The sequence below is a fragment of the Gouania willdenowi genome, chromosome 1 (genome assembly GCF_900634775.1).
Source record: "Gouania willdenowi chromosome 1, fGouWil2.1, whole genome shotgun sequence".
Taxonomy (NCBI): domain Eukaryota; kingdom Metazoa; phylum Chordata; class Actinopteri; order Blenniiformes; family Gobiesocidae; genus Gouania; species Gouania willdenowi.
The window spans coordinates 26,947,417-26,960,092 of NC_041044.1; the positions used below are offsets into that span (position 1 = coordinate 26,947,417).

General features: G+C 40.4%; 1 protein-coding gene across 9 annotated transcripts in view; it reads right to left on the minus strand.

Annotated features, from left to right (window-relative positions):
- Positions 1-1,372: 1,372 nt before the first annotated feature.
- The window catches only part of grin2bb (glutamate receptor, ionotropic, N-methyl D-aspartate 2B, genome duplicate b), a 135,709-nt gene continuing 124,405 nt past the window's right edge, over positions 1,373-12,676 (minus strand). For 5 of the 9 annotated variants that reach the window (XM_028443092.1, XM_028443125.1, XM_028443117.1 and 2 more), the window contains exons 16-17: positions 10,060-10,298; positions 4,581-6,962 (exon numbers count right to left, since the gene is read on the minus strand). In XM_028443092.1, the coding sequence (XP_028298893.1) occupies positions 4,581-6,962; positions 10,060-10,298 (2,621 nt within the window). Of the gene's footprint in view, positions 6,963-10,059; positions 10,299-12,676 lie in introns of all 9 variants that reach the window. The other 4 variants (XM_028443152.1, XM_028443143.1, XM_028443134.1 and 1 more) reach the window with 4 other exon arrangements.

A 12,676-nucleotide genomic window follows, 5' to 3' on the forward strand; every position in this document is an offset into this window, starting at 1 on the left:
ATGGCTTTTTATCCCGTATTGAAAACTCTCCATGTTGCTTTCAAACCAACAGGTTGTTTTAAATAACTCCTGTTGCTGGACGAGGCTTTGGGATTAAAGACTGTGTCTGAGGAGTGAGGAGGAGTTGCTGCATGAAAACATAATGACCTCATATGGAGTGATTCATGTGAAAATGGCCAACATGGCAACCAGGGCTGGGGTCAATTATAATTGTAATTGGGTAATTGATAAACTTTGGCATGGAAATTTGGAAGTTAAAAACTTTCAATTACAATTCCGTTAAAAACAAAAAAACTGGGGAATCATCTTACAGTTCTATGGCTTAAACATATATAGTTAATATTTCTAAAATCATGTTTCATATCAAGGTTTCCCACGTTGAAGTCTAGAGGTATGCTGACACAAAAAAGGCTCAGACGCCCACACCAACAATATTAATACCAATATTTTTTTATTGATGAGGAAGCCTGACAAGGTAACCAAGGAGTTGAACAACAAATTGGATGATAACATTTTTAGTTTAGAGATCCTAGCACAAAGAGGAAGGTTACATTTTATGGGCTTATCTATTAAAGGCGCAGTAATTGTGATTAATTGTAATTTTACTTTAGTAATTGAGAACGTAATTTTAATTGACTTACAGGGGGAGAATAGTAATTGTAATTGTAAAAAATGCCGGTCAGCGGTCACCGTAACTGTAATTTAGTTGTAATTGAACATGGATAATTAAAGACGTAATTGTAAAGGGAAAATGTAATTGACCCCAAACCTGATGGCAACCCGTGGAACCTGTAACGCCACTCAAAGCACGAAACGATGAAAGAAACAAACAACAGAGTATTTCTTATATTTTTTTCTTAATACTCAACACTTTATTCCAAAAAGACAGAAGAATAATAGCTTTCAGCACTTATTTCAACATTGACCTTCTTTAAATCAAATTTTTTGATATTAATCAATATTTAATCTAATTTGAAATACTCTCCTCACACACGTTTTTCTGTTGATACAAAAAATGCAAGGGTGAACTAGATCTTTTTTATGTACATTTTTCACAATTTGTACAGCTCAGGCGTGGAATTGTCTGGTCAAAGCACAAAATCAGGAGATGAAAACCAAAGAACTGAAAGAAAAGAGTGACTTCTTCGGAGGAGCTGATGTTTTCCTGAATGCTGATTCATGATGGTACTGTTAAGTGATTCCCCTCTGAGATAAATGACTGCTTTTCGTTGACCTTTGACAAAACTAAAACACAGACGTCCACTAAATTGTGTGCGCTGTGTGTAATCATAAATAAATTCACATATCCATTACAAAAGCAATTTTTGTGCGGGGACATATGAATCAAAGATTTATCCAGTTTTCTCCGCTGTTTTTTTTTTTTTTTTTTTTTGTACAGAATATTATCAAAAATCCACAAGCGTGAGGTAAAGTATTTACATACAGCTTTACAGTACAAAGTGTTCACAGGTATTTTCCACGCACTCACTCACTCACGCACGCACGCACGCACACAATCTCTCTTCCTTATGAGCACACACAGAGGTAATCAAGCGTATGTATTCAGGCACATACAATAACAGAAACTATATGATTGTACTGAGATCAATTAAAAGTGACACAAATCAGGAAAGGGAAATCATTTCAAAAGGTGTCCGGCTCAATGACAAGAAAATTTGTCAGCAAAACCTCAGCTTTTATTGAAATGTACCAAACCTTAAGTCTGCGTTCAGGTTAAGGTTAACATAGATCTTGTCCTTGTGAAAATCAACGTAATCCTCCCTTTAAAATTGGCATCTGGTCTTGCACAAACACACACACACACACCTACAGTACCACGTAGAGCATCTGTACAAGTGAGAGTGCTAAAGAAAGTTCAGATATCATTAGAAAAAAAAACACACTTTTGGGCAGAAAAGTTAAGATTTCAAACATGAAAAATTAAGAGAATACATGCATATCCTTACAAACACTGGAAAACCATTTGTATCATACATACTGACTTGTCAACCAAGAGGAGGAAAAGTCCTTAAGGGTTTTGGCTGGGATGTACAGCAAAGTGGATAGTGGGTAGATCCATTAGATCCAGATTGTGCTTATATATTAAAGTTTGGTTTTGAAAAAGTCAAGTTTGGATAATGTCATAAAATGGTGATTATAGTATTTGATAAGAGCGTGAGAACATTTCCTCTTTGTAGCATTGATGACTGTTTCAGGGAAAGCTTTTATTTAAAAAAAAAATGAACAGTCCTGCCTATAGAAAAAATATTTTCTCTTTTGAGACTTTTCCTTAAAAGTAAATTAATTTTCTTCTGTATACTCACAGAAACTCAGGCTGGAGGGAAAATGACTGTTTTCATCATAATCCCAGCATGTGGAAGCTGCTCTGGCCAGCTGGAGGGAGAAGTCAAGGTCATAGTGTGTGATGAAGAGCCTTCATGGTCGTTCTACCAGAAGAAGAGATTTAATTTGTGACTTTTTTTATTTATTTATAAAGATGGCTTGATTCTGAATGTTAAATAAAACAATCAATAGTTAGAAAAACTGGTGCAAAGCACACTGCTTAATGCGTTTAATAGCCCGCTGTACAAAAGTTATCGGAGAACTCAGTGTTTATTCATTTTAGGATGTATTCCACTCTAAACGTTCTAAAGAAAAACAATAACTCATCAGTTGATCAGAACAGGGCAATCACATAGGGCTATAATATATATATATTTTTTGTTCTTAAGAATTTTTTATTTTAATAGTGCTTCGAGATGACTGTTCTTGTAATTTGCACTATACAAATAAAGTTAAATTGAATTAAAGGGGTTGGGATGTTTGCCCCCATCTGTCAATAGAACAACTCTAGATCTGGCAACATCTTTGATCTAATAATTTAACTGGATATGTGGCCTAAGTTTTGACAATTAATTGTGCTATCTTTATAAAAATAAAAAAACCAGGTCGTATCAGTATTTGCTTCAATCTCTATGGCACTTTTTCTTTTTGCGTGGTTATTTTTTATGCCATAAAACAGCATAAAATATTTCTGACAAGATCAATCAAATAAAAACATCTAGAATTTTAATGTTCTCTAGAAAGCCTTGGGGTTTAGGTAGTTCTGTGTTAGGACTAGGTACTGTGTTTACATTTTTGGACATGAAAGTCTTCATCATACACTATTTAAAACATTTGATTTAATCTAACACCACACTGGAGCAGGTGATGTTGGTTAGTCAAAGCTCTGAGACAAATAATGAGTTAATGAGCTTGAAATTACTTCTCCGTGCACACCAGACCTAAAGGTGATAATGAAGAATATTCATTTATCTATGTAGGAATAGAGTCCTAGCTTTGAGACTCCAATATGGGTCTTTCCTGAACTGCAAAACTATCACAGCCAATTGAATAGAGTGCTTTGAAGGAGAGAAAGGGGCGAACATCGAATACGATTTGAATGCATTTAATGATAGTAGGTTTATGGATCATCTGCTAATAAGAGGGAAAAAAGTGATAAAATGTGGATTAAAAAAATGTACTTGTTAAGATTCAATTGGATTTCTTCTTGTAGTTTGACCCTCATACCAAACAGTAGCTTTATCGAGCTGTGTCTTTCCACAAAGACACTTAAAAAAAAGAAACCACTTTTATTCCATTAAGGCACATCCAGCTCATAACGTATGACCCATTGGTTGCAGCCGAGCAGATGGAATGTAGGAATTAAGAATGGGCAAATCAGTATGATGATGTCACTTCAGCAGCCAAAAACTAAGACATTTGCAAACTCCCAGTACATACAATGTACTCATGCCTTTCATATACATTTTACAGCAATTGAAAGTAGTAAAGGAAAGTTAAAGAAAAAAAATCTAACATGATTTGATAGAAAATTAAAGTCCAAATTACAGGAATCCACAAAAGATCCATAGCAACAGCTGATCCACCAGTTTCCTGTAATATTGGTAAGCTAATAAAGAGATAACCTCATACAAATATGTAACATGAACTATTTAAATAAATTAAATCCAAAAACAATCCCAACTGATCATCATTAAACACTGGAATAATACTCTCTAACAATATTAACATTTTCAGTACAGTTATTATTAGTTTACCCTGTTACTTCGACTGAAGTGTTGATTTCTCGTTCATGATTGTGTTTCAATATCTAAAAAAAATGTAATGTTTGAGGGACTGCAGGAGGGAGGGAAAGACAACGAGCATGTGAAGAGAGCAGAGAATGGAGATTTCACTTCTCTTTTAACCCTCCTAGTCTCCCTCCCACCCTCTCTTGCTCCCTTCAGATATTTTACTGAGCGTAGGCACAGCACCCGAATCCTTGTTTCTCATTAAAAACTCGTTTCCCGCCAGATTTCATCACAGCTTAGCCGGCAGTAGCCTCAGAACATTGTCCAGACTCTTTCCATTTAGTGGAGGGAGAACATCACACACACATGCACACATACTAATGTGGCTCCTAATTCTCTTTACATAGAAAGGTCATCAGTTTGTGCTGCTTTTAAATTTTCATTCTCCCTTCACTTTCTTTGGCCACGACTCCATTTCACTCCCTTGTTCTCCCCTCGCCTTTGCTTTCACACATCTGACTCTATGCTGGAGAGCTTTTCGTAAACGTGTCCATTGGCACCGTTGAAGGGTCTCTGTCCCTGTCCCAAACCTAGCGTGTCTCTGCCACCAGGCAGTAGCTTGTTGGCCCCGTGGTGGTTTCCCATGGGCCCTCCCACCCCGCCCAGACACACCTCTTTGGGAAACCTGGGGGCCACATTGGACATCACCCCAGCTGTGGCAGACACAGGCAAATAGGAAGTTGCTCCCATGGGGCTGCGGAAGTCCCCTCCTCCTCGGCAGTTGTTCAGAAGTTGTTGCTGCTGCTGCTGCTGCGTCTGTGGCTTTTTGATGTAGTATGGTTTGGCACCGTGTAAAAGACACTGGTCGTCGCCGAAGGTTGGGATGAATGGGTTCTGGTTCACCTTATCTGGGTAGAGAGATTTAGACAAGGAGTAAGTCCCAGCCCCTCTGCTACCACCACCACCACAGCCCCCACCTCCCATCATAGCTCTATCTCTGTCCCTCAGGTCTCTCTCCCCAACTGACCGCCGATGCAACCCACTTTCCCCTCCACGGACCAAACTGAAGGAGGAGCCTCCATGCACTCTATCCCCACCTATTCCTCCAAACATGGGAGACTCCCTATCACCTGAATACCGCTCAAACATATGAGCATAAGGGCTTGGGCCCTCCATGAAGCGGTCTTTGTCTTTTAGGCTCACACTCCTGGACTGCTGAAATTGCCCTCCACCACCCCCACCAGCCCCTCCCATACGCCCTTCCCCTTCCCTCTGCAGATCCACAAATGTGTCGTATGAGTGCTGCCTGCGTAACACCCGCCCACCTGGACCTAACTTCCTGCGCTGTGCCTGGATTGGTGTTTGGCTTAGCACTGCATTACTCTTGGCTCCCATGAATACTGTGTTATTATCTTCACTGATGTTATAAAGGTTGCTCGGCTGGATCTTACAGGAGTCGCAGCGCTTGCATGAAGCAGAGCTGGGCCGACTGCTATTACCACCAACTCCACCAGCCTGACATGTGCTGCCTCCTGCACTGTGGTGACACACACTGTGGCAGTTATGACACTCCCAGTCACCCCCTGCTATACCACCCCCTCCTATACCGGAAACCCCCTTTTCCCAGCAGGTGTGGACTTGCTGCCCTGTTGACAATGTACCCATTCCACCTTTGCACTCTGGTTTCTTTCCTTTACCTTTGAGGAAGTCTTCCACAGGCACTAAGCTTTTACAAATTCCACCACTGCTACCACCGCCCACACCGCTTCCTCCACTTCCACCCTCTTGTTCCCACTTGGCCTTGCCCTCCTTGGAGCGGAACTGGTCCGCATAGATTTCCCTCAGGTTGTCTTTATCTTTACGTAGTATATAAGGTGAAGAATTACCCCCTCCTGTTCCCCTTTTCCGCTCCAGGGGAGGTGAGACCGTGCGGTGTGCCAAGGGTCCGTGGGGGAAGTGGTGGTGGACTGTGTGGTGGTAGGGTCTTCTCCTGAAGCCGCTCAACTCAATCTCGTCCTGCTCCCGTCTGCATTTGGCAGAGGCTGGCCTCTTTTTAAGGCTGTCCCTGTACTGTTTACGCCTCTTGGCGTTGCCTTCCAGGTTGCCGTAGGTGACTGTGTGGGTGGAGATATCCGAGACATCAGAACGAATGTTCCCATCATCACCCCCTGAGCCTCCCCCACCTCCACCACAATATCTGTCATGCCCCCCAATGAGCCCAGTGCTGGATGCTCCTCCTTTGAAAGAAAACCTGCCATACACCTGTCCTCCCTTGAACCCACCCTGCTTGGAATCCACTTGAGGGTGTCCGGCAATCAGGTCAAATTTACTTGTGTTCCTGTGGGTCATGGAGGGGCGGGGCTGGGTGGTGAAGATAGGTGCTACTCCTCCCACTAAACTGTCACAATCATACATGCCCCCCTCCAACGAGCTAGTGCTGCCTAAGCTACGTGGCCTGTTGGGAGGGGGGCCAGACATACCCAAAGCCGAAGCCGGGTGGTGGTGCCGGTAATGATCCTGATACAGGTTGTTGTCCTTCAGGGGCAAGTTGCCAAAAGTTCTTTCCACTTCACTGATGTAGTCACTGAACATGTTGTCCTCTTGTGCGTAGGGTGGGGCAGTTTTGCAATCCCCGGGATGACCCACTAGGCTGCGCCGGTGCTCCTGGATATCATAGATGGCTGAATCACGGCCACTGTGGCTGTACTCCAGAGCAGCATGTGGGGAGCCATTAACGCCTGGGACAGCAGTCATATCCTTGGCAGTTCGGAGTAATCGTAGGATGTTGGAGTGAGTGTTGTTCATGTTCTTCTTCATTGTGGATGAGGGTGAGTCTATTGTTGATTTGTTTTCCTCAATCTGTACCCCATGGATACAGCTGTAGATACCCTGGAGTGTGAAAAATTATGGGAAAAGGGAGGTAGAGAGAGAAAGAACGGGTGAGGCAGGCCATGAAAACAAGGAGAAGAAGACTACAAGTGACATAGTATGAAGCATAAGGAAGATAACAAGAGCAAAATGTGTGGTAACAATAAGGTGTGAAGGACTAGACGGAGGTTTGTGTAAGATAAACAGAGACAAACTCCAAGACGAAGGACAAACAAACAGAGAGGGAGAGAAAGAGAGAGGCAAACAGAAACAGGCCAAGGTGAAGAGGTTAATACATTGCTGTGTCTTTGAAAACCACCCTCTTGTTTACACACTAATTAACATTAATAAAGCCTGAGTTCATAAATGACTTCCCTCTGGGGAACAGCGTGAGTCGTCACAGCACTTCACCTCAAACTGAGGGAAAATGAATCCAGCCAATCAGGGCCTTTGATTGATATCATAAGAAGAGAAGTAATCGAAAGTTTTAATCAATGCTATTTACATTCAAAGTGGCAGCCTGGCTTTTCACATCACTGGTGTTTTACTTGATTTATTTCATTTAAAAACAAGCAAATGGGTCACTGTGGGAAGGTTTATCAAACCTAAGTTCTGTTAGAGACATAAGAGGAGATGAACTTTGTTTTCATTCATCAGCAGCATGCCTGTTTGTTTTGGACGGTGGGACCGGAATAATTTTCATCCGAAGAAGAAGCCCTCTTTAAGCGAATTCAAACAAGTGTGTTTAATTTGGGGTTGCAGGGATCTGTGGTCAAGGCGACAGCCAAATTTGAAAAGTCAAGGAGACACTTGCCACCAGCCAGCGTCTGGGCTGGCGTTCCTCAAAGGCGTCAACTTGTCACTAGAGGTTTTCGTCTTTCTTTTCTTCAGTCACAAAGTCACATTAATGAATAAGAATCAACAACTCCTTTTCTGGACTCCAATCTCTTTTGCGCCTGTTTTATCTACATTTTTGGGAGCTTTGGTGCCCTCTTATTGACTGTAATACATGATCATGACTTCTGCTAATTGATCGCCTTTTGTTTCTACCCTGAGTATTCTCATAATAAGTCTGGCTTTGAAAGCAGGCTTTAACCAGGCAGAGAAGATCACAGATTGTTTAACTTCTTTTCAGTTATAAGACTCACGCGTGATTTGTGAAATACATTTGTCCTCAGACTCTTTGCACATCAGGGGTGTGATAAATAAGCGCAACAAAAAAAGGGGAATACATGCTGGAGAACATTTAACATCCAAACTGTTTATCCCAGTGGTGACAAGGGATTAGGTGAGAACCTACAGCCAGAAATCATCATCTAGTGTCCTCTCTTAAATGTGCAGCATGTTGTCGGTTGATCACAATTTATAAAACCTCTTCATGATCAGATCTCTGTTTAAGATCTGCCACATTCATAAATTGGTTTGAAAGATTTCGGAGAGCATTCGTTGGTGATTGATGTTGCATCTTTTCTTGTGAATAATGGTTGAAAACTTTAAAATTAGAAATACTTTTAAATAACGGTTGAATCTTCTTACTTTTTGTAATGTTTTGTTTACTAGGCCTAATGTGATTATTGTTTGTGTAAAGCCCCTTCGATTGTGTCACAGAAATGTGTTTTTTCTTTTTAATTTTTTTTTCAATGCCTTGCCTTATTTCTTGACAAGCATTTTGAGGTCCTTTAAAGTTGCTAAAAAAGACACATCTAAAGATAAATGTAAAGATATACATGATAGGTTTGTCTTTCTGTTTTCTCCACTAACAAAAACAAAGTGAAGTTAGCATTCCCGTGAACGTATTCTGGCAGAGATTTATAGCCAGTTTAGGTCAAAGTTTGAGCTAATTGAACAGTCGTAACTGACAGCGTACATCTGATTCATGCACTAAGTAATTCATATCCCCTTTAAACACACTAGTGCTCTATTAAGTGCACAATTAACTCACAACCACTGTGTTTCAGCCGTTTCTCCTGCTTTAGGTCCTTTGGGTCAGTGTGAGTAGGTGTACACAGAAAGGGCATTACAATTAGAAACACTGAGATCCCTCGGACCAAACCTGAACACTGGTGTCCTTTCCTCTGACAACTAATAACACCATCAATTTACACATGAAAACAACTACTTGTCTCTTAAAAGGTAACATTATGCAAATGAACTGAACCTCAAGATGATGTTTATACCAACCTAATTTGCATGATGAGGCTGTGAGGTCGTAAAAAAGGGCTTTGTTTAATTCAGTACAATTACAACCAAGTACGATAGGTTTCACCTGGTCTCCGACTGTGTGAGTCTAACAGCTAGAAAGGCTTTTGTATTTCTATCGCTTCTGTTCTTGGACTTTCTGCTACAGATTGAGACATTATGAAATCTGAAATAGTAGTTTTGAACACAATTTAAACATTTGTAATATTACTCCAACTCATTCATCTCTTCACATGATAGAGTTCTCTCTGTTAATGTTTGTCTAATAAAAAGAAAAGTAGTACAACCCTTTAAAGCTGGTGTTTCACTTTGACAGATTAACAAACAGACGACCTAAAATTCCTCTTTAACTTCATGAAGACAAATATATATATACACACATACTGTATATACTGTATATAATATAATTGAACTGATATGCTATGTTCTGCTCTTAAGTTGTGCTTTTGTAAATTTAATTAATTAATTAAATAAAATTAATTTAATTTAATTGTGAGTAAAAAATAATATAAATAACAATTATTTCTGAGTTTGTTTTTCTGTTTGAAAGGTGCCTGTGTATAAAAATATGGGTAAAGGTTAATTTTTACATTATCCTCGATCAATGGTTCCCAAACTGAGGGGCATGCCCCGTGACATAACAACAATGGGCATGGGTGCGCATGATGGCCTTGCTCAACATTGAGCCTGTAAAATAGAAAAAACAAAAAAAACCAAATGTTTTAAAATATGATTGCATATTTTGTTATTTTTGTGACTTTTGAAGAATAGTCACAATTTTTTTACCTTTTTCAATAAAGGTTATATTTTCTACTAATTATTTTCAAAGGGCGCAATAGAAAAAGTTTGGGAACCACTGTCTGAGTGAATGTGTAGATACATCTAAACAAAGTGACCTTAGAACTAAACAAACACTCACTCTGCTTATGGAGAAGGTGAGCCCAGGTATCCCTGAGCACATGCCCATGAAGCAGAAGCGCAGCTGCCAGTAGAACAGATGTTCACAGATAAAGGTGATGAGTGACAGCACCATGGCAGCCCCCAGCATGTAGAAGACCCCGGCCATGTTGTCCACGTCCAACTGGCTGCTCATCACCTCATTTTTCTCATTGTGGCAGATGCCTGTCAGCCAAAGGGCCTCCAGCTCCTCCATCTCACCTGTACACACACACACACACACACACACACACACACACATGCACACACACACACAGGTTGTATCGGAGCAGTGGTCAGATGTGATAGTTAGGTATCTTAATGTACGTATCTTAGTATAATAGAGGGTTTTAATGTGGCAAAGCAGTCTCATGCATGTAACTAACCACATTCCATTACTTTTGACTGACGCCCTCCAAAGAATCTTCCTTATTACGAACCGCTTACACAAGGAAAACATTTCTTGTCTGTGGTAAAAGAAATAAAAACACTTCTGTCTGTTGGGACATGACAGTCCTTGGAGAGGAAGTAAGTGTGGTCATGTGATGAGCATTTCCGCCCTAAAATGTATCCCCGCTTAGATCCAAATCCTGAGAGGAAACTACTAATGGGGAGGACGTGTCCAGTGAGATTTGTTTGATCTGCACCAGTGGCGTCTGCGTGCATTTGTGTGTGCGAGTGTGTGTACGTGCATGTGTGTGTGTGAGAGAGTCAGACTGCTGTTAACTACAGTAGTTTTCACTTTGACTTTCATACCTGAATGGAATTGTAAATTTCTTTGGCGTCAAACAGAAGAATGTGAACACTGACAAGGCAGCATTTAATGGAAAGTTAATGTAGAGGAAACTATTTCATTGTGTTCATTAAAAGAACAGTTTGCTTTGTCACTTTCTTTAACATGTTAAACAAATTAGGATGTTTGACAATAGTCTTGACAGGAGCCTGCAAGCTGTAATTAATCATTCAAGCCGTGTAGACATTTTGCTTTAACCTTAACACTCCACCAATAAAAGTCAAAAGAACAGCTGTAAAATTGCTTTTTTTTAAATCATGAAAACTCCATAGAGGTCCTCGGTGTACGTCTGAGAGTCAAACCCAGGGCCTTCTTTGCATTCCTTCTCGGGAAGGCCAATTCTAGTCAGTCTGAAATACTTGATGCATGAATTCAGTGTATATTTTTTCCTACTTGTGCCATGTAGAGTATTTGCCAGTTGTACTCTTTCGCTCTGACAATACACCTACACCTCATCCACCTCTCATATTTACACCATTTCCATATGCATCTCTTGGATAAACCTTCTTGGTAAACTGACTTTCTTTCTCTGTCGTTAAGTCATTGTTGATTTACTCTTGCAGCACAAACACTTGAGCAAACAGTGACGTGTCTGATCTCTTAACCTTGGCTAATGAAGGAGATCTGACAGCCAAACAATCCATGTGAAGTACAAAAAGGATAAAGTGTGTGTTTGCCTTATGTACACAGCTGACAGAAAAATAAGACTTTTCATCCATTTGGTGAAACTGCAGGAATGTCTGATCCTTTGGAAATGCACACACTATCATACACAGAGTTAACTGTAACAAAAGCATTCAACACTTTCCATCCTGTTGTCTGCATGTGTTGTTAAAGGTTAACACAATGTGTAGGGCATTGTTTGGAAGAAAGGGAAAGGGGAGTTAGAGGGGGCTTACTCCAAGAGGATTCTATAGTTGTGCAGAGGTTAATGTAGATTTGGCCTCTGAAGAACTGTTTTTTGTCTAGATTACATTATCCTTCACTCAACTTTGAGAGTCAGAATGACATAAGAGGGTGTGTGTTTGTGTATGACACTGTTTTGTAGATTTTTGTGAGCTACACTTTGGGCAATTGTACTATGAATCTAGATTTCCTCTTCTCTTCTCTAACTTCCAGGATTTCATCGGTGTGTGCTATACTACGAAGCTGGCTAACGTCTTACGGGGCTAAATCATCACGGTAACTTAGGCTGAACACACAACCTGGTCAGGACCAGGTTTTATTTTGGCCTAGGTCTGAGCGAGTATGAAAGTGACAAGGATCATTGTGTGAACACCTATAGGAACATCTCGCTTGACGTCACGCCATTTGGAGCATCCATTTTGACGGTCTACAGGTAGTCGCTATCATGCCGGAGCGATGTTGTGCTGTTGGATGCTATCAGATTTGTGATCCTACTAATGGAATATATTTTTATCGTATCCCAAAAGAAACAAAACAGAGAATGGAGTGGCTGGTGGCAATAAACAGACAAAACGCTGATGGCGGTGTTTGGCTTCCAACTCAACACACGCGGCTTTGCAGTCTTCATTTTGGATCAGGTAAGTGGTCAACGAGAACGCTACTGAATGATTTTTCTGTGAGTTTGGAATTCAATGTTATAAATTTACTGTTATAATAGAAATCTGCAATGTTTGTGTGCAGTATCAGACAAACTACTTTTTTTTTTAAAACTTTTTTTTGTAGCAGTGAAAAAAACCTCCCAACATTAGCTAGAAACAGAATAAAGAGTAGAGAAGAGAGCTGTGGAACAGCTCAGTTAGCTACAGAGTCACTGCTGGTAAGTCAGTGTATGATTTGGTCA